Here is a 25,504-nt window from a genome sequence, read left to right as displayed (position 1 = left end):
GGAGTCGCACAGGAGCAGGTCTCTGGGCTTCTCATGCCAAGGGGAAGGGTCCACATCCCCACAGCAGGGCGTAAAGTTGCTAGAGTCCTGTAATTAAAAAATAGATAAATAGCCTGAAAGTCTCCTGGGGGTTTTAGATTTTGGCTTCATGGATGAGGAGTGGGCCGTGGGCTGATATGGGACAGATCCGCTGCGGGCTGGTTGCTTGGTGTTCCTTTAGGCTTACAGCATAAGGGGCGAAGCACAGTAACGGGAGATTTCTGTAGGTCTCCGTCCCAGTGAAGAGTCCTGGGCGAGCTGAAGGACAGTGTGTGCGGGCATTTGGCGTGCTGTGAGACTTCAGATTAAACAGGATTTGACCCTGGGATTCCCGGATGCCTGATGTGACAGGTCCGGCCAGGGGCATGGAGAGGTCCCTCTGGCGGAAGGGAATGGATTTCCCCCTTTTTTTTTTTTTTTTGGGAGTGGGGCATCCAGGTTCACAGGAGGACTCTGACCTGCGATAAGCTGATACTGTCTTAGAGTGGTTTCATTCTGGGATGGCTGGCATGGTCCAGCGACGGCTTTCATTTTTCATAGGTTAATCAGGTAGTGGCATCTGCTTCACTGAGAGAAGGTTTGAAGTCTTGGCCCTGAAGCTTGCAGCAGTTTTCTGCAAAAAGCATGTCTGCGTTGGGAGTTGCAAGCTGCGTCAGGAGTGGCAGCACAAAAAAAAAAAAAAAAAGGGGTTAAAGTGTCTCTGGTATAGGGCACAGATGGTCAGGTCACCTCTTGGGATCAGGATGTCTGTGAGGTTGACCAGGAGACTGCTGTGGCTGTGCAGCTGCTTGGGGGAGATGGTCCATTTCTCGACTGGGAGCTCTTGTACAAGGACGACCTGGGAGAGTCCAAGGTGCGTATCTTGCCAGATCAAAGGGCCTTTTCTTTAGAATAGAGGTTCTTCGGGTCCTCGCAGGCAAACCGCAGTCAGTGCTGAATCTTGGAGGCACCTCCCTGAGACGACCCAGGTACAGAAACAGGTCCTCACAGTGTAATGAGGACAGTCTACCAGTCGCTTGCCATCGGAGGGCATTTCATGCTGTCTTTGTGAAGAATGTTCTGAAATTAACAAGGGCCAGAGGTTCTTAAAGGTGATAAGATGACTCCAGGGTTTGTTTTTTTTTTAACTTGCTCGTCCGGTTCGAGACACTTACCGGTAAGTGATTTCACTTGCACTTCTCTCGCCAAGTGGATCAATGTTCATGGAACACTTCCCTGAGAGGAACATTGAACATGTGGATGTTCCATTAGTTTTCATCGTGCCGCAGAAGGAAAGGAGTTTTTCGTCTGACTTATGGTTTGGAGAAAGATAAGTGTGGCTCTCATACTTCCTCTTTTCCAAAGGAGGACGTTGGCCTTTCTGGCTTGGACAAAGGCTTTAGCATATAGTCATCAGGTCGAAGCACTAGCCACTTTCTGAAGTTTTGTTTTTAGGGATCATTGTCTGTTTTTCAGCCTTCCTGTTCAACTTCATGCAATTTTGCTAAGGTGATGGTGGTTGGGGCAGTGGCCCTACATCAGTGTGCTGGTCCATCTGTGTATGGATGATTGGCTCTGCCGAGCGAAGTTGGGCGATCTTGGACTACAGTTGGTCAAAACATGCTGAGGCACTTGAAGTTTTCAGGCTGGATGGTGAATCTAGCAGAAAGCTGTCTCATCTTCATTCAGATACTGGGGGGGCTTTGTTCGACAGGGTCAGATTACACACTTAGGGGCTTTTTGTAACTTCTTGTGAGTCCTGGGTTGGTGGTATCGACTTTGGAATTGGTACCTACTGGAATCCATGATTCGAGGTCTTTTATCTTCCCTTCTGCAAGGACCAAGCTGGTGTGGTGTGTAATGAGACAGAGGCCAGCCTTTTGAGCTAGGGTGCAGCGTGTCCGTTTCAGTCACCATGGGGCCACTGGTCCAAGAAAGTGACTATTTCTTCTCTCAGTCAGTTACAGATGAGTGGTGTAATGCGCATTACTTGCCTTTCGGCCACGGTTGCGCAAGGAGAGTCCTATCACTTAATGCAATGATGGCGGTCTGCATCGGCCGGCAGGAAGGAACCCAGCGTCTGGTGGCGCGGGAGACCCGGGGGTTGGATCTCGGTACAGAGCTAAAGGTGGCTCAGGGGTTGGTTCTCTGATCGGAGTATCACTTGAAGATAATGGAGGCATCTTACATCCCCAGGCAGATTGTCTCCTCAGAGGGGTCTCATTTAGCAGAGATGAGGATATCCCCATATGGACTTAATGATGACCAGACAAAACTCCAAGGTGGCTACAGCAGCCAAAGAAAGCCCAGTGCAGAAGGTTCGACGCTCCAGATTGTTTTACAGATTGACAGTATATAAAAAAAATAAATACCATGACCTCAAAGAATTCTCCTTTGTCTCCCTCCTTGACCTCTATTGGACAAGGTGTTAGGCCAGATTGTAAAGCATTCAGGCAATGTAATTCTCGTAGCTCTGGCTTGGCTTCATCAGTGGATCTGAGATTCGGCCACCTGTTGGATGTTCTCCATCAGGGCCCAATATGCTCACACTAGGCTGTTCTCTTCTGTCTTGCAGCTTGGCTTTTAAGAAGAAAAGACTGGCACGGAAAGAATATTCCGTAGCAGTTATTTCCACTTTGTTGCAGGCCAGGCAACCATTTGCTTCGCTACACATGTTTGAGTCCTGATGTGTGATTATTGGAGAGCAGCTTGTTCAGACCACTGTCTCATATCTTGGTCAAAGGTCTGGCCTTCAACTCTTGAGTCTCCTCAGTGGCCTTGGGCTGACTCTGAAGTAAGATGCAGGGATATCCTCTCTAGGCTCGTCTGGATGTCATGCGTTTCCGTGAGGAAGATTTGGCTGTCATGGAATCTTAGTCTGGTGCTACAAGTTCATTTGAACTCCTACAGAGGACAACGTTAAAAGCTTGAGCACTTGTTTGTTTTTTTTTCTACAGGTCTCTGATTCGGGGATATCTTTGCATATGGCACTGTCCTTTCTGCTCAAAATGGTTACAGTGTTCTCTTTTAGGCAGTGGAGCTTTCATCCTTGACAGATTTGGAATTCTCCTAGGCTTTTGGATGTTTGAGCATTTTTGCGTTTTCTGAGAGTTACTAATGCTTTCTGTACGTCGGATCTTCTTGTTTATATTCTGTAGTGGTCCAAAGAAAAGAGACAAAGCCTCCAAAATCATGATTGCACAGTGGCTGAAAGAGACTGTCAGATTGACTTAGATTTCTAAAGGTCGCCCTGTGCCTGAGAGTTTGAGAACTCTTGCGACTCATTCTCTAGCCATCCCTTGGGCAGAGTCCCAATAAGTGTAGCCGTAGGAGATTGGCAGAGCAGCTGTTTGGAGTTTGCTGCTCACTTTTACCAGAATTTATCGCTTGGATGTCAGAGCTTTGACTTCCATGATCTTTGAGTGTTCTATGAGCAGGACTTTCATGGTCCCACCCAGTTTGAGGGAGCTTAGATACATCCCAGGAGTCTGGATTGATCTGGGTACATACAGGGAAAAGAAAATTGGTTATTACAGGAATGAAAATTATCAGGTAGCACAGATCAGTCCAGAGACCCGCCCTAATAATAGGGGGAGAGTCTTCCACGCCTTCTGTTGAGTGTATATACTGCAGAATTGTTGGAACTCTTCAATGCTAGTCTCTTAAGCCATGTTGGGAACAAGTTTTCCAGTTTGGGCAATCTCTTCTTCCTCCTACTTGTTGGGAGGGAGAGGTTTCATTTAGATTTTATTTGGTGGTGCCTTCATCTTAGCTTGGGTACAGGTCAATACCGAGGGACTGCAGGTGGCACACTGGGTTATGTACAGTGTCAGTGAGACTCTCTCTGTCTCCATCTGCTGGTAGGGAGGCAGAACCCAGGCGTCTGGACTGATCTGTGGTACTACAGGAACAAAAATTAGCAAGCAAGAACCAATTTTCCTAGCCTGGTAAGTTAAGGCATTGAGCTGTGAAGATGACTTGATTTATAAGTGAGATCTGAGGATCCTGGCAAGTTAATGCATTCAGCTCTGTAGACGAGGCGATTTAAGTTTATCAGTGCTACTGTGAAATTCTTTCCCGTTACAGAACTGCCCATCCTACTTAAGACTCTGGCTTTCCTTTCACTTCTTGGATATTGCTTTTCTCCCCATCCCTTCCCCTGGGAGATTGTTGATACCTGCCACTGGCTTTTTTTCAGATTTCTGTTTTTTATCACTGCCGTGCAGGTGACCATCTTATTTGCTGACCTTCATGCCTACCTGGATAATATGAAAGCTCCCTGGGAGCTTCTGGAGCAGCGCACGTGTTACTACGAGCATGTGATTAAGGCCATGCTGGAGAGTATTGGGGTCCCCCTGAATAAGCTGAGCTTCATCAAGGGTACAGACTTCCAGCTCAGCTGGTGAGTTGCATGTGAACCTCTGTTTGCTATAGAAAGTCTACACACCCTTCCTTCCAAAATGTTCACCTTTAGTTGTCTTATAGAAAGCAACTTTTGTCTTCACTTATTTTATTTTTTCTTTGGAATTTCAATGTTAAAACAAAGTCCCCCACTGATCTTTCTCCTCCTCTTTGTTACAATGTTGAAATTCCCAGGAAAAATAAAAACTGAAAACAAAGGGACCTACTTATAGTCTGGAAGTGAAATGCATTAATCTAACGTTTTTTCTTTGTATCCACACATCTTACCTCATTGATTGGACGAGTGCCCACATCCCATTTACTTCTGTAGCAATCCTAATTACATAAAGCCCTGGTGTAACCAATTCTGTGTAAAATTGCACTGATTCACATGACGGGACATATTCAGCAGTTCCTGTGGGCCCTCGGCTGGTGGTACTTTTCAAAGCAAAGACCCAACCATGAGCACCAAGCAGCTGTCAAAAGAACGCCGGGACGGGATGTAAAAGAATTGCAAAGACCCTCAGAGCCTGGTCAAGAAGTGGATGCACCACGAAGGCCCATCCCTCCAAACTAGAGGATGGAGTAAGAAGACTGACCAGGGAGGCAATCAAGTGGCCAATGGCAACTTTGAAAGAGCTACAAGACAGGTCCGAGTGTGCATCTCACGTGCTTTACATAGCTGGCCTGTTTGACAGGGTGGCAGGAAGGAAGCCATTACTCAAAAGTGCCCACCTTGAATCCGATTGGAGTCCACAAAGGACCACTTGGATACTTTTGTGGTCTGACAAAACTAAAATAGAACTTCTTGGCCTGAATGCAAAGCATTACGTCTGGTGCTAACCCAACAGAGCACATTGCCTAGAGAAGACCATCCCTACGGTGGCAGCAGCAGGAATTGGGGCACTTGTCAGAGTAAAAGGGGCAATGAATGGGAAATCTGCTGCTGAAACTGGGCCAGCACGACTACCTGAAGCTACAGTGCAGTGGCTAAGGAAGAAAGGTAAATGTCCTGGAATGACCCAGTCAGAGCCCTGACTTCAGTGCAATCGAAAATCTGTGGCATGACGAAGACGGCTGCCATGCAATGCTCCCTAACTAATAACCGAAAAATGGGGCCAGCACTGAGAAATGGAAGTTGGTGGTGACCTACCCCAAAGGACTCTCAGCTGTACTTGCTGCCAAAATATTAGAACATAAGAACATGCCATACTGGGTCAGACCAAGGGTCCATCAAGCCCAGCATCCTGTTTCCAATAGTGACCAATCCAGGCCATAAGAACCTGGCAAGTACCCAAAAACTAAGTCTATTCCATGTAACCATTGCTAATGGCAGTGGCTATTCTCTAAGTGAATTTAATAGCAGGTAATGGACTTCTCCTCCAAGAACTTATCCAATCCTTTTTTAAACACAGCTACACTAACTGCACTAACCACATCCTCTGGCAACAAATTCCAGAGTTTAATTGTGCGTTGAGTAAAAAAGAACTTTCTCCGATTAGTTTTAAATGTGCCCCATGCTAACTTCATGGAGTGCCCCCTAGTCTTTCTATTATCCGAAAGAGTAAATAACCGATTCACATCTACCCGTTCTAGACCTCTCATGATTTTAAACACCTCTATCATATCCCCCCTCAGCCGACTCAGGGGGTGGCACTTATCCAATAAGAGAGGCCATACTGGGTCAGATCAAGGGTCTGGAATTTAATTTTCTTTTGGATACATAAAAGCTGAAAGGTGTGGAGTGCACTGAATGGAAAAGGCCCTCGAAATGCAAGGAAGGCTGAATTTTCAAGGTGGCTTAGACTTTTGAGGGCCACCTGTCCTAGGACTCTAGCTGACCAATTATTAATATGAGAATTATAAACCTAGAGCCGAGGAGGATCTAGAAGATAGTTAAAGGGAATAAAAACTGTCAAAAGATCAATTACAGAGAGGAGATGGTCTTGTTACTCATCACTTGTGGTCTTGATATTCTGAGTTTGTATTCTTTCTTTCTTGTTTCTCTTCTGAAGTGTGAGATATATTTAGAGGAGCTGTCACTGGCTCCCGTCCCCTAAAGGATTTCTCTCTGCAGGAGCCTCGCTTCTTCCTCAGGTCCCCCACCCTTCCTGCAGAAGTCCTCTTTTAGAAAAGGCAGTGGCACTGCAATGACGTGCTGTCCACTCCGTGTCTCCCAGGCAGTACACACTGGACGTTTACAGACTCTCCTCGCTGGTCACCCAGCATGATGCCAGAAAGGCCGGAGCGGAGGTGGTGAAGCAGGTGGAGCACCCGCTGCTGAGTGGTCTCTTGTACCCAGGACTCCAGGTACCTGCAAGGAGACCTTTGGGCACTTTTTCAGGCTGGGGAGATCTAGTGTTTGGCAAAAACCTGGCAGGCCGACTTGGAACCTAAGTTCAGCCTGGTCGCCCTGCGTACCAGCACTAGATGGGCCCAGGCTGCCCACCTTCCGGTGTTGTCCTAATCCAGCAGGATGACCCTGCTTGCCTCCTACCAGTCTGGCACCCAGGCTTACTCTGGGGCTAGTTGCTGAACCTGTTTTGAGTGGCCACCTTAGGCAGCGGTGCCTTTGTGTCTGTATGAGAAGCAGCGGAAAGAGTTTGTTTGTCTTGCTGAGTCGTCCTCTTCCTTGCTTAGGCCCTGGATGAAGAGTTCCTGAAGGTGGACGCACAGTTTGGAGGAGTTGACCAGAGGAAAATATTCACTTTTGCAGAAAAGGTAAAGCTAGCGTCTGTCTGTGAGAAAAGGTTTTGCTTTGCTCAGGGTTAGTCTGCTGCTCATAGCTGGGGCAAATTTAGAATCATAAACTCACCCCTAGCCACCCTGTGTTCTGTTCGCAGTGCCATCAACCAAACAAACGTATTAAATAGTTTGGTTTTTTTAATATATAAACCAATTTGTTTAATGTTATCTGAAAGACTATTATACTCCACGGAACAATACTGTCAGAATGCTGCTATACAAATTCCTATATCCGCATTGACCATACTTCAAACTTGATTGTCCCAAAATTTGTTTCCACTGAGTAGTGCTTAGCTGCTTTTTGATCCCACCATGGCCAAGTTTCGGAGAGAGTCCTTCTTCAGCAGTCGCAGCACAGTCTGTGTCTAACTGTTCCAATGACCGTGGTAGAGCAGTTCTCAACATCTCCCTGTAAATGGTGGACAACTCCTCCCTCAAACTGTCACATTTAAATAGACTGCCAGGTGACTATGGATCAATCATTCCTGAACTTATCCAGACCAGTGGGTTATTCATCCCTTCCAGCAGATGGAGTCAGAGAACAAAATTTTGAGGCACTGCGACATAACTGAGGGTGCCACCTGCAGGACCTCGGTATTTCTCTGACTCCCGCGGATGATAGAGCTGCACCTGTAGGCTGTTAGTTTAAAAAAAAAAAACCAAAACAGTAGCATACAAGAAGCAGAAGAGCTTAGCAGGAAGTTCCCTGTAGGTACCAGGATCAGTGCAGCCCGTGGGTTATCTCCCCCTTCCAGCAGATGGAGTCAGATTGAACGTTGAAGGATGCTCCCTTATAAGGTAGTGCACCCTCTACTAATCCTCAGTATTCCCTGTAGGTACCAGGATCAGGCCAGACCGTGGGTTATCTCCCCCTTCCAGCAGATGGAGTCAGAGCAAAAACTGAAAGGGCGGTCCCTCCTGACTGGTGCGCTCTCTGTAAACCTTCTGTATTTCTCTGACTCCAGCAGATTCGGGCTGCACCTTCGGTTCTCCCATTTGCTTTCTGTGAGAATAGTCTTTGCTGATTTATTTCTCCTGTTTTCTTGTTAACACTTTTTACTTGGATGGATCTTATTTAAAAAAAAGAAAAAAAGAAAGGCAGAGGCTTTTCATTGTAGCTTTGCTCTACTTTCTATGGGCTGTCCTGCTGCAGGCAGAGCTTTCATTCAGTGGCAGACCTGTCATCTTTTGTATTTATTGCTGTATCGTTTTGGGGGTAAGTTTGTTAACTTTCCTTTTACAGGGTTGTCATTTGCTGCCTTTAGGGGTGTGAAGTTGGTGGTCCAACCTCTCCCCCTCGATATCGACCCACTGCCCGGAGATGTCGTTTCCTCAGGGCAGCCCCTAAGCTTCAGAGACGCAACATCCCTCTGGCTTGGGAAAAAAAACAAAAAATGGAACGGGTCGTTAAAGTTAGTCAGGCAGCGCAGGACTTTGATTTCATTCCTGCTATCAAAGGTTTTCGGAGGTCTGGGTTCCAAGCCCTTCTTTACTTGCCTCCATGCTACGGCTGACGTGATGCAGTGCCTGGGGGGAGCCCGGGAAGGCCTGTGTGCTCTGTGCCTCCCCGGCGGAGAGGGCACCTTGAGCCCTAGAGGGCGGTCTGGTTCATGCGCAAATGCGCACCAGGCTCTGAAGAGGTCGGCCCTATTCCCGTCCAACGTGGGAACAGCGGCCATCTTGGATCCACTACTTGCTGCTCCAGCACTGCCTCCCAGGGATTCAGACCCAGTCAGACCTCATTCTCCTCCAGTTCTCTTTCCAGCACACCTCCCCGATGTAGAGCCGCCCTCAGAGGACCCTCCAGCCCCCCCCCCCCCCCCCGGCCCCCCTACCCTGGAGCCTTTTTCCACAGAATTTGTTCTGCTGATGCATGGGGTTTATTTGGCAAGGCTCAGCCAGCACCAGGATGCAGTTTTGGCTCCTCCTAAAGTGGTCAGTCTGGGGGAACTCCCGGTCGTGGCAGGGGAGCCTCGGGGATCGGTACCGTCACGGCCCGGTCCAGCACCAGTATTTCTGGCCCTGCCATTCCAGTGGCCCCTTCAGGATCCTCTAGGGTTCAGCCGGTTGCCCATCCAACCGGTCCTGACCCGACGCCCTCAGCGCAAGTCTAAGGGGATGATCCTCAGGTTCTACGCCTTTTCCAGAGCTATGAGATTGGTTCCACTTATCTCACATGGCCTGGTTGGATTAGATATTGAGGCCCCCCAGGAGGCTCCTGCCACCAGCACTGCACCGAAGAGAGCGTTTCCCATCCTACCAGGGCTCAAGCCACCTTCGAAGACTTTCCTTTTCATCCTAAGCTCCTCCAATTGCTGTCCAGGGGGGTGGGAGACTCCGGAGGCCTCTCTGCGGGTTGGCAGAGTAATGGACAAACTGTATCCACTCCCTGAGGAATCCCTGGAACTACTTAAGGTACCGAAGGTGGGTGCGTCTGTATCAGCAATCACGGCTAGGACACCTATGCCTGTGACTGGAGGAGCAGCCCTCAGGGATTTGCAGGACCGCAAACTTGAGGTGTATTTGAAGAGAGCGTCTGAGGCATCCACCTTGGGAGTTCAGGCTGCTGTTTGTAGCTCCCGGATGCAGCGTGCATGACTCCGGTGGGTCCAACAACTACTTGGGACTCAAGACCTGCCTCCAGAGGAGGCACAACAGGTGGAAAGGCTAGAAGCTGTCATGGCGTATGGCGTGGACGTGCTGTATGATCTCCGGGTGCTGGCCAGGTCTATGGTTTCCGTAGTCTCAGCTCTGTGCCTCCTCTGGTTCAGGACCTGGTCCGTGGATTCCTCCTCCTAGTCTCAACTCTGTTCCCTTCCCTTCAAGGGTAAGTTGTTTGGAGAGGAGATGGAGCAACTTATTAAGTTGCTTGGGTAACTTAAGGTACTTAGGTTACCGGAAGATCGTCCTCAGAGATCTAGAACGTACAGCTCCGCACGGAACCGTTTCAGAGAACAATGGTGCTTCCGCCAGGTGCAGCCAGTGCCTCATAGGCCGCCCTCGTCTAGATCGCAGTCCTGGTCTCATTCCTTTCAGGGATGAAGATTAGCCCAGGACATCCTCGCCCAAGGGACTGCCACTGCATCTTCACAATGAAACATTGCTGGCCCACTCTTTGATTCCCTGGATAGGAGGACGCCTGTTGCTCTTCTACGAGGAGTGGGTCACAACCACCTCAGACCAGGGCGTCCTGGATATTCTACAGAGACAGGTTTGTCTCTTCTCCATGCGGACTAAGAAAACAGGGCGCAGTACGTCAAACGCTAGACCGCCTCCTGGATCTGGGAGCAATTCTTCCAGTGCCACTACTGGACCAAGGACTCTGCCATTATTCCATCTACTTCATAGCCCCCAAGCAAGAAAGCTCCTTCCGGCCGATCCTGGATCTCAAGATGGTCAACAGTACGCTCAAGATACCACACTTCAGGATGGAAACTCTGCACTCGGGGATTGCTGCGGAGCACTGGGGAGAGTTCCTAGCGTCCTTGGACTTGAAGGAGGCTTATCTTCATATCCCCATCCTGAAGGAGCATCGGCACTTCCTTCACTTCAAGATTTTAGGGCAGCAGTTCCAGGCCCTGCCATTCGGCTTGGCAACCACTACTCGCACCTTTACCAAGGTGATGGTAGTGGTGGCGGCGGTCCTGAGGAAGGAAGGGATCCTGGTCCTGCGACTTTCTGGGAGCTCATTTCGACAACAAAGTAGGTACAGGCTCTCTTTGTCTGGAGCGGGCCCAATCGCTCCTTGCTCAGGTTCAGCGTTTTTTGGACCTCTGACTTCCCACAGCCTGGGACTATCTCCAGATGCTAGGTTCCATGGCCTCCACTGCAGATAAGAACATAAGAAAATGCCATACTGGGTCAGACCAAGGGTCCATCAAGCCCAGCATCCTGTTTCCAACAGTGGCCAATCCAGGCCATAAGAACCTGGCAAGTACCCAAAAACTAAGTCTATTCCATGTTACCGTTGCTAGTAATAGCAGAGGTTATTATCTAAGTCAACTTAATAGCAGGTAATGGACTTCTCCTCCAAGAACTTATCCAATCCTTTTTTAAACACAGCTATACTAACTGCACTAACCACATCCTCTGGCAACAAATTCCAGAGTTTAATTGTGCGTTGAGTAAAAAAAAACTTTCTCCGATTTAGTTTTAAATGTGCCCCATGCTAACTTCATGGAGTGCCCCCTAGTCTTTCTATTATCCGAAAGAGTAAATAACCAATTCACATCTTCCCGTTCTAGACCTCTCATGATTTTAAACACCTCTATCATATCCCCCCTCAGTCGTCTCTTCTCCAAGCTGAAAAGTCCTAACCTCTTTAGTCTTTCCTCATAGGGGAGTTGTTCCATTCCCCTTATCATTTTGGTAGCCCTTCTCTGTGCGTTAGGTGGGGAGTGCCACAGTTGGATCTCTTGGCGACTCAGGCCAATGCAAAGACGGAGCGCTTCTTCATCCGGCGCAGGGATCGGTCTCGACGTGCTGGTGTGCCCATGGCCCACGGGAATTCTTCTGAACCTTGGGCCTTTGCCCACATGCATCCCTTACAAAGAGCATTACTCTCCCGTTGGAAGCCGGTATCTCAAGAATTTCAGGCTCCTCTGCCAATACCGCCCCAAACCAAGGACAGCCTGACCTGGTGGCTCGACCTGGATCATTTGCTTCGAGGAATAGTGCTCGAGGTTCCACAATGGGTACTCATTACAACAGACACCAGCCTTACTGGCTGGGGCCAGATCCACAACTTCCTTCGGAGGGAGGACCTCACAGTATGGCATCATTTGCAAGTCCTGGTATCCATGGCCTCCACCTTGGATTTGGTTCTGTGGGTGTTTGCTCACTTACGACCGTTGCAGCAGGCACTGTTGTCACAGTGAAGTCCAGTGTTGCAGTAGTTCCGCTTGCCCATGCTGCTGCTTCCAGATTCACTTTCATGGTGGCTGTCTCTCGACAACTTGGGTCGGGGAGTGGATCTGGACCCCCCAGAGTGGGTAGTAGTTTCCACCGACACCAGTCTCTCCGGTTGGGGAGCAGTCTGTGCAGGTAGAGCTGCACAGGGGCTTTGGTCACCAACGGAAGGGTCCTGGTCCATCAATTGACTCAAGATGAGGGCAGTTCGTCTGGCCCTTCGGGCATTCCTATCCTTGATCGAACACAAGATGGTGCGGGTGTTCTCAGACAATGCGATGACAGAGGCTTACATCAACCGTCAAGGGGGAACAAGAAGACCTGCAGTGGTGCTCGAGGCGCGCCTCTTGTTCGCCTGGGCGGAGCATCATCTCCAAGGAATTGCCGCTTCACATGTCGCTGGAGTGGAGAATGTTCAAGCGGACTTTCTCAGCAGGCAGCAACTCGACCCCGGGGAATGGGAGTTGTCGGCGGAAGCCTGGAACCTCATTTGCGTTAGGTGGGGCATGCCACAGTTGGATCTCTTGGCGACTCAGGCCAATGCAAAGACGGAGCACTTCTTCATCCAGCGCAGGGATCGGTCTCGACGTGCTGGTGTGCCCATGGCCCATGGGAATTCTTCTGTACACCTTCCCTCCCTGGCCTCTCAACGGTAGTCTCCTCCGTCGAATAGAGCTCCATCCCAGCAGGGTAGTGCTGGTGGCTCCGGAGTGGCCACGTCGCCCGTGGTTCGCAGATCTGGTTTGCATAGCCCTGGAGGGACCCCTGCACCTCGCCCACCTTCCGTGGCTGCTGAGACGAACCCATATTTTTCGGATTGGGAGGATTGCTTCTCTTTCGCGGCTTGGCTTTTTAGAGGAGACGTTTACGTTTGAAGGGATATTCAGAGCAAGTCATCTCCACCTTGCTTCAAGCACGACGTCAGTCTACTTCCATGGCATACGTGAGGGTTTGGAAGCTTTTTGAGATGTGGTGTCTCCAGCGCTCCTACGATCCATTGACCGTAGATGTTCCCGTGGTGTTGGGCTGGTTAAGGGATTGGCCTTCAATTCCCTCCGGGTCCAGGTGGCGGCCTTGGGGGCCCTGCGGGGCAAGTTTCAGGGCTCTTTGGCGGTTCACCCGGATATTGCTCTGTTCCTCAAGGGGGGTCAAGCATTTGCGTCCTCCGGCGCACACGGTATGTCCGGATTGGAATCTGAATTTGGTGCTTCGTGTGCTTTGTGGAGCACCCTCTGAACCTCTCTGTCGAGCTTCTATTAAGGATCTGACTTTGAAGGCCATTTTCTTAGTGGCCATTTGTTCGGCGCGACTGATTTCGGAATTGCAAGCATTATCGTGTCGCGATCCATTTCTGCGAATTTCTGATGATAGGGTATCATTACGTACAGTGCCATCATTCGTCCCCAAGGTGGTCTCCTCCTTCCATGTTAGTCAGACAGTGGAACTTCCTGGGTTCCCTCAGTGGTCCCGGGATTCGGCTACTGAGAGGGATCTTCATCTCTTGGATGTTTGGCGCATTTTATTACGCTATCTGGAGGTTACCAGTGATTTCCACCGTTCAGATCATCTCTTCATTCTGTTTGTCGGACTGAAGAGAGGGGACAAGGCTTCGAAAGTGACCATTTCCCGCTGGATTAAAGAAGCTATCTGTTCGTCCTATATAGCCCGAGGGCGTCAGGTGCCGATTGGACTGCATGCTCATTCCACCAGGGCACAGTCTACTTCCTGGACTGAATGTCAGTTGCTGTCGCCCCAGGAGATTTGCAGAGTGGTAGTGTGGTCTTCCCTTTCACTGCGCATTATTGTTTGGATGTTAATGCTTCTGAGCATTCGTCCTGCAGGTCTTTAGACTTCCCGCCCAGTGTAGGGTGGCTTGGGTACATCCCACTTTTCTGGACTGATCTGGGTATGTTCAGGAAATGAAAATTGGTTCTTACCTGCTAATTTTCATTCCTGCAATACCACAGATCAGTCCAGAGGCCCACCCCTTACTTCAGAATCCAAAAGACTGCCATTTTTAAGCTGTTTCCTATTTGTTCATGAGCTCTGTTTTCCAGACATGTTTGAAGGAGCAGTTTCATGGGTGTTTGCGATTTATTAATTTTGGGGGGCAAATTGGTTATGAGTTTGGTTGGGTTTCAGCCCCCCTCTGCCCGTTCGTTTCTAGAGTGAGCTTGGGTACAGTCCAGTACTGAGGGACTGCAGGTGGCACTCGTGTATATATGGCAATGCCCAAAGTTTTGCTCTTTGACTCCACCTGCTGGTAGGGATGCACAACCCACTTTTCTGGACTGATCTGTGGTATTACAGGAACGAAAATTAGCAGGTAAGAACCAATTTTCATTTACTTGGAGGAGGTGATTACTATGCTTTTGCAGTCCCGTAAACCTTTTACCTCCATAGCCTACGTCAGTTTGGGGTATTTTTGAGGACTGGTGCCTGAACCTCGCGGTGGAGCCTTCCAGGACTACTCTTCCGGATGTTCTGGCCTTTCTGCAGGCAGGTCTAGTCTTCAATTCCCCAGGAGTTCAGGTGGCAGCCCTTAGTAGTTTTCGGGGAAAGGTACAGGGCCTCGCTTTAGCGTCTCATCCAGATGTGGTTTTTCTGTGTGGATTTAAACATCTTCGTCCTCCAATTCGGAACCCCTGTCCTTCGTGGAAGCTCAACCTGGTTCTCCGTGCCATTTTGTAATGTGCCTTTCGAGCCGCTGATGCGGGCAACCTTGAAAGATCTGACGTTGAAGGTAGTTTTCCTCGTGGCTATCGTATCGGCGCGTTTCAGAGCTACAGGCCTTATCTTGTCAGGAGCCCTTCTTAAGGATTTCTAACGAAGAAGTTTCTTTACGAATGGTTCCCTCTTTTTTTCTGAAAGTAGTGTCCTCTTTTCATTTGAATCAGACGGTGGCGCTCCCATCCTTGGCGGGCCTAGATCTTTCTACTTCCGAGTCTAGGGAGTTAAGACAGTTGGACGTCATACCTTTGCCAGACATTATCGAATGGATGTCCGGGCCCCAGAGCCCGGTTCTTTTGGGGCCAGTGTACTCTGAGCGGGACTCTCTCTGTCCCACCCTGGTTAGGAAAGCTCTGGTACATCCCAGCTGTCCTGGACTGATCCGGGTACCTACAGGGAAAGGAAAATTGGTTCTTACCTGCTAATTTTTGTTCCTGTAGTACCACAGATCAGTCCAGATGCCCACCCGGGAGAAAATGGAGAGTCCGCTCGGCCGGTAGCTGATCAATTTTTCTGCAAGTTTTATTGAATGCCTCCCTTTTCAGGGAAAGGTTTTGGGCATGTTTTGTTCATTCATGAAGGTTTCCGGTGTTTTCATCTCCTCTGCTCTTCAGGGGGAAGTGGTTTTATGGTTGCAGTTATGGTTTATATCTTTTCTGCTTGGGTACAGTATAATACTGGCAGACACTAGGTGGCACCTCAGGGGTATAGGACAGAGTCCGCAAAGTCGTCTTCTGTCTCCATCTGCTGGAGGGGAGACAAAACCCAGCTGTCCTGGACTGATCCGTGGTACTACAGGAACGAAAATTAACAGATAAGAACCAATTTTCCTTCCCTGCAGTTCAGGCCTTAGAAATTCAGGGGGACCCTAACTCCCTGACTAATTTTTCCGGAAATTTCAGGAAACATTTGTTCAGGTTTCGGGATCCCCGAACCAGGACAAATTAGGCAATTTTGTTGAAATTTCCTAATTTGTCCTGAACTAATGCACATCACTACTAAGCTGAAACAAATTTTGGGACATGGTTTGAAGTATGGTCAATGTGGATATAGGAATTTGTATGTATAGCAGCTTTCTGAGAGTATTGTTTGGCGGAGGATGATAATCTTTAACTTTGGTTGTTGGCACTGCGAACACAAACCTAGGGTGGCTGGTGGTGTGTTTGATTATGAGTTTGACACTACTTGGTAAGTGGGTGGTACTTATAGCTTCATATATACACTATCACCATTCACTCATTAAATTATTGAAATACTGAGCACATTTTAGCCACAGTAATTAATGAAGAGTTATTTAACATTTTTATATACCGCAATTCATGTAGCAAAGTTACATATCATTTCGGTTTACATTAAAACAATAACAAGCATGTAAGAATGCGATTACATTACAACAGGGGAGTGAACTAGGATAAGAGAGGACATAAGTCTGGATGTTAAAATGAGGAAACGAGTAGTTGTTTGGCTTTAATCTAATGCTTGCTCGAATAGCCAGGTTTTTAGTCTCTTTTTGAAAGTGTTCGGGCATTGTTCTTGCCTTAGTTCTGGTGATATGGAGTTCCATTCTGCGGGGCCTGCTGTGGAGAAAGCTCTTTTGTTTAGAGAGGATTTGATGGGTGGAGCGAAGAGCGAGTTTCTATAGGCTGTTCTTACCGGTCTGGATGGTATGTGCAGTTGAAAAGGTATATTGAGGTCCAGAGGGATGAGGTTGTTTATGGATTTGTGTATGATAGTTAACACTTTGTAGGTGATTCTTTATTTAATTGGGAGCCAGTGTTGATTTTTCAGTACAGGTGTAATATGTTCTCTTTTTTTGGTCTTGGATAGAATTCTTGCTGATGCGTTTTGGAGCATTTGTAAGGGTTTAATGGTATTAGTCGGGAGGCTGAGTAGAAGAGAATTACAGTAGTCTATTTTTGAGAAGATAATTGCTTGGAGAACTGTACGATAGTCTTGGAAACGGAGGAGTGGTCTAATCCGTTTTAGGATTTGTAGCTTAAAGAAACGTTCCTTTGTGGTATTATTAATGAACTTAAGATTTAATTGTTTGTCTAGGATGACTCCAAGGTTTCGGACTTGAGCTGAAAAGGATGGTTGGTTGATGTGAGAGTTGGACATCGTAGGTTTATCGTCTTGTGTTATCAAAAGTATTTCTGTCTTGTTGGTATTGAGAATTAGGTTACGGCTCATTAGAAGGTTGTTGATGGATTGGAGGCATTTGTTCCAGAATTCTAGGGTATTTTGTAGAGAAACTGTGATTGGTAGGAAAATTTGCACATCATCTGCATAGATGTAGTATGTTAGTTTTAGCTTAGTGAGGAGCTGGCAGAGCGGAACAAGATAAATGTTGAATAGGGTGGGGGATAGGGAAGAGTTAAGAGGCTTTGTTTCTTTAGAAGCTCAGAGCTGGGCTTCTCACAGCAGCTCTCGCCTTGGTCTTGTTTTTCTAGTACCTGCCAGCTTTGGGCTATACTAAACGCATCCACTTGATGAACCCCATGGTGCCTGGCCTGACTGGAGGCAAGATGAGCTCTTCTGAAGAGGTGAGTCTGGGAGCAGTGAGCCAGCGTCTGGCGGATGTAAAAGAGGTAGCAGGATTCATCTGCCTCCTATCACTCTTCCCCTGCTCCTTTTTAGGAATCCAAGATTGATCTCTTGGATAAAAAGGAGGATGTGAAGAAGAAGCTGAGGAGAGCTTTCTGTGAGCCAGGCAATGTAGAGAACAATGGCTTACTCTCCTTCGTCAAACACGTGCTCTTCCCTCTGACGTCAGGTGAGCAGGGCTGGGAAAGGCCGGGCTCTTCCCTCTGAAGTCAGGTGAGCAGGGCTGGGACAGGCCGGGCTCTTCCCTCTGACGTCAGGTGAGCAGGGCTGGGACAGGCCGGGCTCTTCCCTCTGACGTCAGGTGAGCAGGGCTGGGAAAGGCCGGGCTCTTCCCTCTGAAGTCAGGTGAGCAGGGCTGGGACAGGCCGGGCTCTTCCCTCTGACGTCAGGTGAGCAGGGCTGGGACAGGCCGGGCTCTTCCCTCTGACGTCAGGTGAGCAGGGCTGGGACAGGCCGGGCTCTTCCCTCTGAAGTCAGGTGAGCAGGGCTGGGACAGGCCGGGCTCTTCCCTCTGACGTCAGGTGAGCAGGGCTGGGACAGGCCGGGCTCTTCCCTCTGACGTCAGGTGAGCAGGGCTGGGACAGGCCGGGCTCTTCCCTCTGACGTCAGGTGAGCAGGGCTGGGACAGGCCGGGCTCTTCCCTCTGACGTCAGGTGAGCAGGGCTGGGACAGGCCGGGCTCTTCCCTCTGACGTCAGGTGAGCAGGGCTGGGACAGGCCGGGCTCTTCCCTCTGACGTCAGGTGAGCAGGGCTGGGACAGGCCGGGCTCTTCCCTCTGACGTCAGGTGAGCAGGGCTGGGACAGGCCGGGCTCTTCCCTCTGACGTCAGGTGAGCAGGGCTGGGACAGGCCGGGCTCTTCCCTCTGACGTCAGGTGAGCAGGGCTGGGACAGGCCGGGCTCTTCCCTCTGACGTCAGGTGAGCAGGGCTGGGACAGGCCAGAGCTGTGGGCCGGGTTCTTGGCTGAGCTGAGCTTTAATTCTGGGGCCCTCATGTTTTGCAGAGTTTATGATTCTGAGAGATGAAAAATGGGGAACGAACGAGGTTTACACGACTTATGAGGCCCTGGAGAAGGATTTTGCAGCTCAGGTAAAGGATGACCTGGACTTGAAGCCCTGAGCGGCTCAGACAGTGTTCTGAATTTCTCTGTATCCCATATTGGCAGGTTGTACACCCAGGAGACCTGAAGGTTTCTGTAGAGCACGTATTGAACAAGCTCCTAGACCCCATTCGTGAGAGATTCAAGACTCCAGAGATGAAGAAACTCGTTAGTAAAGCTTACCCAGACCAGACCCAACCGAGTGAGTGATGCCTCAGCTGTAACAGATGTAGCACTTCCCTAGCCTTTCACTGTGCAATGCTGAGCCACGGTTCCTTGCATTCACCAGTCGCTTGTCTCTCCAGAGTCATGAATGCTGACTGACGTTCTCAAACACTTTGCATTTCTAGAAGCTACTGCGAAGAGACCTGGCAAGGTGGAGGATGGACCACCTGAGGCGGAGCTGTTGCCCTCTCAGCTAGATCTGCGTGTGGGCAGAGTGATCAGCGTGGAGAAGGTACTTGCTCCAGGGTCTACACAGTGCCCTTCTATTATATTTTAATCTTTGGCAAATTCCCATTCTCTCCCCTTTGTCTCCTCGTTTACATTAAGAAATGCCATACTAGGTCAAATAAAAGGTCCAAGCCAGCAGCTTGTCTGACAGCACCCAATCCAGGTCACAAGTAACTAGCAGGATCCCCGATTGTGCTGTCGCTGAGGTACCACTTGGATCAGTCCAGACTCCTGGGTTTTGCCCCACCTCTAGCAGATGGAGACAGTGCAGTTCTCAAAATAAACCCTGCCTAAAAAATAGGCTGGTGCCACCTACAGTCTGGCAGTATTATTCAATGTCAAAGCAGAATGGAACTCTCAAAACCATCATAACTATATATAATAAAAGAAACAAACCGGTCCACTGAACCCTCCTGGGACCTAAACCTTGAAAAACCACCTGAGGACAAAAAATTGAACATCCGTCAATCTGAAATCACGAAATAGGGAGAGTCCGCTCAGTTCTTATCTATCTTCCATGTCTCTGACGGGTGGGATTCTGGACTGATACGTAGTACTACAGGAACAAAAATTATCAGGTAAACTAATGTTCCTTTCCCTGTACGTACCCAGATTGGGATGGGATCCGGAGAGGCCCGCTCGAAGCACTCCCTCTCCAAATCCTCCTGAAACTAGAGCCTGGACATCCAATCTGTATTGTCTCGCAAAAGTATGCAGAGATTTCCAAGTAGCCGCCCTGCAAATCTCCTGCGGTGATACCATCTGACACTCTGCCCAAGACGCCGCTTGTGAACGAGTAGAGGTGGCACACAGATCTGTAGGAAGGGATCTATCCTGACCTAATAGCCTCCTTTAGTCAACAAGCTATAGTAGCTTTCCTGCTGTCCTCGTTTAGGACCACTCCACAGCACGAAAAGATAGTCAGTCACACAAAACTCATTGGTAACCTCAAAGTAATGCAGCAAAGCTCTGCGAACATCAAGCTTCAGCAAGTTGCTAGCCAAAGGATCCGAACGGTTTAACTCCATGAAGGCCGGCAGCTCCACCAATTGGTTGACGTGAAAAGAGGAAACCACTTTCAGCAAGAAAGACGGAACAGTCCTTAAAAAATGCCCGAATCCAAAATCTGCAGAAAGAGTTCCCTACAGGAAAGTGCCTGGAGATAGACACCCTACGAGCCGATGTAATGACCACCAGAAAAAAATCACCTTTAAGGTAAGATCTTTTAGAGTCTCTCTCTTCAAAGGGTCAAAAGGCGCCGAGCAAAGGGCAATGAGGACTAAATTCAAACTCCACGACTGATAGGGATGCCGAATTGGAGGAAGCAAGTGTTTTGCTCCCTTAAGAAATTGAACTACATCCGGATGTGCCACTAACGCTACACCCTGGATGGAGCCACGCAAACAACCAAGTACCGCCACCTGCACTCTGAGGGAACTACATGACAAACCTTTAGAAAGACCGGATTGTAAAAAAAAACCAACACAGAATATCCGACACCGAGGCCCGGGTAGGCGCGACCTCACGGTCCAAACACCAAGACTCAAACTTTCCATACCCTAACATATGTGAGAGTGGTAGAAGTCTTACGCGATCGGAGAAGCGTAGCTACCACGGCCAGAGAATAGCCTTTGCAACTTAACCTCTGCCTTTCAAAAGCTATGCCACTAGACAGAAGCCATCAACATCCTTCAAACAGGCCCTTGATGCAGCAGGTCTGGGAGAACTGGAAACCGCAGTGGACCGTCCACCGCGAGATTGAGAAGGTCCACAAACCAGGGACGTCTCGGCCATTCTGGAGCTATCAGAATGACATCCATTGGATGGATCTCTACCCGCTGGAGCACTTTGCCAATCAATGGCCAAGGCGGGAAGTCGTACAGCAGAACCTTGGTGGGCCAAGGCAGCACCAGGGCATCCACCCCTTCTGCTCCCATCTCTGCGACGAGCGTAGAACCGCAGCACTTTGGCATTCCGAAAAGTTGCCATTAGGTCCCAGTGCTGGGCGTGCCCCATGCATCATATATGAGTTGAAAGGTGGTCTCCGCCAGCTCCCATTCTCCGGGATCTAGGCAGTGACGACGGAGTCTGCCTGCACATTTTCCACGCCGGCTATGTGAGACGCTGCTATCTTACCAAGTTTTGTTCTGCCCAGCTGATCAATTGGCGAGCTTCCACTGCCACCAGTTGACTTCTGTTTCCTCCTTGGCGATTGACGTACGCCACTGTGGTCGCATTGTCTTGAGAGAATTCTGACCGACTTGCCCTGGAGGAGAGGATGGAACACTTGCAACGCCAACCATACCGCCCTCGTTTCCAGTCGATTGATCGCCTGTCTGAGCAACAACTGCACTTCCTTTGGAGAAGCATAGTGCCCTTTTTCTCCCAAAAGGCGGTGCAAGGTCGGGCACCATCGGAATCTTCCTGAAATTTGACCTGTATCCATTCTGTATCACACTGAACACAACAATCCAATGTAGGTCCAGGCTGGTCTAAAAAAAGATATCCTGCCGCCCATAGCTGTGGGCAAGTTGACCTCAAAGAGACTGCTAAGGGTCAGGATGCCACTATGAGAGCGCTCATCCTGGCGTTTACCCTGTTGCAACACATGCTTCTTTCACATCAAGTACTTCGACTTATGGTGGTGCGATTTTGTCTTTCACCTTCTGCATCAAAGGCAACTTTCCCTTTGAGTGCAACAGAGCAGCATGCATCGGTATTATGGTCCAGCTCGTGTCTGTCAGCCTGCATCGCGTGCTGTGCTGCGGGTCCCGGGCACCGAGCTGCATCGCGTGCTGTGCTGCGGGTCCCGCGCACCGAGCTGCATCGCGTGCTGTGCTGCGGGTCCCGCGCACTGAGCTGCATTGTGCTTCAGCTTCGATGATTCCTGCTTTCTGGGGGGGGGCTTCCCCTCACCTGGCCTTGTTTCTTGGAAGTCTGTTCCAGCCACTATGCAGTCACAGCAGGATGTTCGGTTATGTTCTGGGCCCAGGCACAAATAGCTGTAGTTTATGCCCGTTGATGAAGGCCATATCCTTGCCACATTGGTAATACTTGGAACCTGGGGTCTTCGGAGTCATGGTTAGCACTGAAAAGTGCTTTTGGTGGGTTCACCAAAGTGAATGAGAGAGGACAAAACGCAAGGAGAGATCCATATCTGGGAGCTGCATGGGGAAAAAACAACTGAAGTCAGTGGGGGTAGTCACACAGGAACCACCGTGCAGGTGCACAGAGCAAAGCTCTGTATATCTGGAGACATCCCGGACAGCATGGCTAATGCAGCCTGCTTATCGAGAGGAAAACCATTTTCTGTGGCTCAGAGGCAAGCATCAGGCTAAGGGAAGGCCACAACTTTGCAGTTTTCGCTGCTGTGGCGCTATGATGTGTAGCATCAGGAATTCAGGGAGTTGACGGACACTCTCCAGTACCACTGGCTTGATCCTTTCTGTTTAGTGCCATCTCGCGTAAAAACCACTAATGATGCAGAGGCGAGCTCTGTCTGTTCCCACTTCCGTGATCTTCCTAGATGGCAGGGTGTCAGCAAAGGGAGCAGACTGCATCACCATTCTGGTGGCTCAACTTCAGCGAACACTGCTGTACTTTGCTTGTCAATGAATTTCTTTTTTGATTATTAACCTGGACTTTGTGGACACCAATGTATGATATAAGGAAGCTGTGATAGAAGGTATCCTTAGTACTTCTGTGGCTTGTGGGGGGGGGGGGGGGGGGGGGCTGTCAGATGCAGTCGGCACAAGGCCTGTGGTCACTGGAGGTGGCGTCATGGTTCATCAATCGTTTGGAGAGGAGAGCAGTGCGCCTCGTGTTGCAAGCTTTTGTACCCCTGGTGAGGGGAAAGCCAGTATGGATTTTGTCGGACAATGTAACAACCATGACTTACATCAACCAGCAAGGAGGGACCAAGAGTCAAGCGGTAGGCCCAGGTACAGAATCTAGAGTTACTGGCAGCCTCCCACCTAACCGGTGTAGACTATGTTCAGGCTGATTTCTTGAGCCATTGGCAGATAGATCCCAGGCAGTAGGAGTTGTCGGATGAGGTGATGAGACTTCTGTTACAAATGGGGAACTCCCTGCTTCGACTTGATGGCGACCCAAGGAAATGCCAAGGCCCCATGCTTCTTCAGGCGCAGGAGAGAATGCGGGGTGGAAGGAGTAGACACCTTGGTTCTCTTGTCTGTGTTCCCACCGTGGCTGCTAGCAGGCAAGGTGTTACGGTGAATAGAGACTCATCTGGGAGAGGTAATTCAAGGGCATAGGACTGGCCTCTGCGACCCTGGTTTGAGGATTTGATCAATCCTGCAGTGGTCGGGCCACTGTCTGGCTCATCTTCCTAACCTCGTGTGTCAAGGCCCTTATTTTCGGAACAAGCCGCTTGCTTCTGTCTCACGGCTTGGCTTTTGAGAAGCAGCGTCTGATGTGTAAAGGTTATTCTGATGATGTAATTTCCACTATGTTACAGGCTATGAAGACTTCAACATCCTTGGCCTATGTGAGAGGGTGGAAGGTCTTTGACTCCTGGTGCACAGAACAAGTTCCTCCTCCTCATGCGACCATAGCGCCAAGTTTTAGCCTTTTTGCAGCAGGGATTGGTGAAGGGTTTGGCTTTGTTCCCTCAGGGTCCAGATGGCAGCTTTTGGCTGTTAGACAAGATTCAGGGGACAGCCCTAGCATCTCACCCAGATGTGGTGCGATTTTTCTGCCGGGGGGGGGGGCAGTGAAGTATTTGTAGCCTCTGCGGAGGAAAGTGTGTCCCCCTGGAGCCTTTTGAGCCGCTTGGGAGGGCAACTATGCAGGAGGTTACCTTAAAGGTTGTGTTCTTGGCGATTTCTTCTGCTAGGAGGATTTTGGAGCTACAGGCTTTCAGGCAGGGATCCTTTTCTGAGGACTGCTGATGATGGAGTTTCGTTGCATACAGTTCCTTCCTTTCATCCTAGGCTCTTTTCATTTGAATCAGTCGGTGAAGCTACTGACTTATCCAAATTTGGATGCGTCTTCGCCTTACGCAAGGGAGTTGAGACTGTTGGATGTAAGAAGGGTCTTGCTGCGCTATCTTGAGGTCACTAATAGCTTTCCACTATCGGATCATCTTTTTGTACGATGGTGTGGCACAAAGAAGGGACATAAAGTGACTAAATCCACAATAGCGAGATGACTGAAAGAGGCGATAGCTTCTGCTTACATATGTCAAAGTCGCTCTGTCCCTGATGGGTTGATAGCTCATGCCACTCATTCAGAAGCGGCATCCTGGGTGGAACGTCAGCGAGGGTCTCCACAGCTTTGCAGGGCAGCTGATTGGAAGTCGTTGCACACTTTTTTGCCAGACATTACCGTTTGGATGTTCAGACTCAGGATCCCATGGGCTTTGGTGAATGTGTACTTCGAGCGGGACTCTCACAGTCCCACCCTGTTTAGGGAAGCTTTGGTACATCCCATGAGTCTGGACTGATCTGGGTTCGTACAGGGAAAGGAAATTTGGCTCTTACTTGCTAATTTTCATTCCCGTAGTACCACAGATCAGACCAGAGTCCTGCCCATTGAGGGGTAGAGGAATGGAGAGTCTGCTCAATCTCTTCTGTTGTAAATAGACTGAAGAGGGGCACAGGTTTCTGCTGTTTTTCTTATTGAAAAAGATTGTTCCCATTAAGGAATGTTTTCCACATCCTTCTGCTTGTTTGGAGGAAAGGATTATAGATGGAGGGGGAATGTGGGTTAGATGTAGTGTTATTTTGGCTTGGGTACAGGTCAATACTGAGGGACTGCAGGTGCCACTCCAGGTTATGTGGCAGTCTCACTGAAGCTTTCTCTGTCTCCATCTGCTGGAGGGGAGGCAAAACCCAGGAGTCTGGACTGGACTGATCTGTACTACCACGGGAATGAAAATTAGCAGGTAAGAACCAAATTTTCCTCCATAACAGCTGGCAAATGGGGATTATGTAGAAAATCCTTTCAAGGAGCAGGCATGGGCTGGAGCCCTTTTAGCTTAGATAGAAAACGTCTTGCTTGATAGAGCAGAGCTGGTGTGAGCCCAGGAGATACCACGTGGTCGGCCGAGCGCAGCTCTGTCACAGCCGTACTCGGCGGATCACTGGGGGATTTCCCCCCGATAGGCCAACTGCCCCCGGGTGTTAAGAAAGCGGTAGAATGGAATTGCTCACGAGACTCCCAGATCTTCCTGTTTCCCCCCCCCCTCTGAGGGGGTGTGTGTCCTCCATTTGGTTTGTTTCTCAGAGGCTGAGGTCCTGTTTAACCAGGATGGCTTTCTGCTTGGCAGCATCCCACTGCAGAGAACCTGTTTGTGGAGAAGATTGACGTGGGCGAGGCCGAGCCTCGCACGGTGGTCAGCGGCCTCGTGCAGTACGTTGCAGCAGAAGCGCTGCAGGATCGCATGGTGGTGGTGCTGTGTAACCTAAAAGCCCGAAAGATGAGAGGCATTGAGTCCCAGGCCATGCTGCTGTGTGCTTCCAGGTAAGACGAGCCCACATTTACTGCCTGGGGAGAGCTGGGAGGGGCTGTCCTGGACTCCTATTCC

The 25,504-nt window shown here is 49.5% G+C and overlaps 1 protein-coding gene across 3 annotated transcripts in view; it reads left to right on the top strand.

The window, feature by feature from the left end:
* The window catches only part of YARS (tyrosyl-tRNA synthetase), a 33,610-nt gene that overhangs the window by 6,854 nt on the left and 1,252 nt on the right, over window positions 1–25,504 (top strand). For all 3 annotated transcript variants that reach the window (XM_029619154.1, XM_029619155.1, XM_029619156.1), the window contains exons 4-12: window positions 4,245–4,420; window positions 6,600–6,729; window positions 7,060–7,140; window positions 17,253–17,345; window positions 17,440–17,575; window positions 18,409–18,494; window positions 18,571–18,706; window positions 18,855–18,961; window positions 25,247–25,440. In XM_029619154.1, the coding sequence (XP_029475014.1) occupies window positions 4,245–4,420; window positions 6,600–6,729; window positions 7,060–7,140; window positions 17,253–17,345; window positions 17,440–17,575; window positions 18,409–18,494; window positions 18,571–18,706; window positions 18,855–18,961; window positions 25,247–25,440 (1,139 nt within the window). The remainder of the gene's footprint in view (window positions 1–4,244; window positions 4,421–6,599; window positions 6,730–7,059; window positions 7,141–17,252; window positions 17,346–17,439; window positions 17,576–18,408; window positions 18,495–18,570; window positions 18,707–18,854; window positions 18,962–25,246; window positions 25,441–25,504) is intronic.

This window comes from Rhinatrema bivittatum, chromosome 11 (assembly GCF_901001135.1).
Source record: "Rhinatrema bivittatum chromosome 11, aRhiBiv1.1, whole genome shotgun sequence".
Lineage (NCBI taxonomy): Eukaryota > Metazoa > Chordata > Amphibia > Gymnophiona > Rhinatrematidae > Rhinatrema > Rhinatrema bivittatum.
Note: the sequence above shows the minus strand (reverse complement) of the source record. Positions and strands in the feature narration are given on the sequence as shown.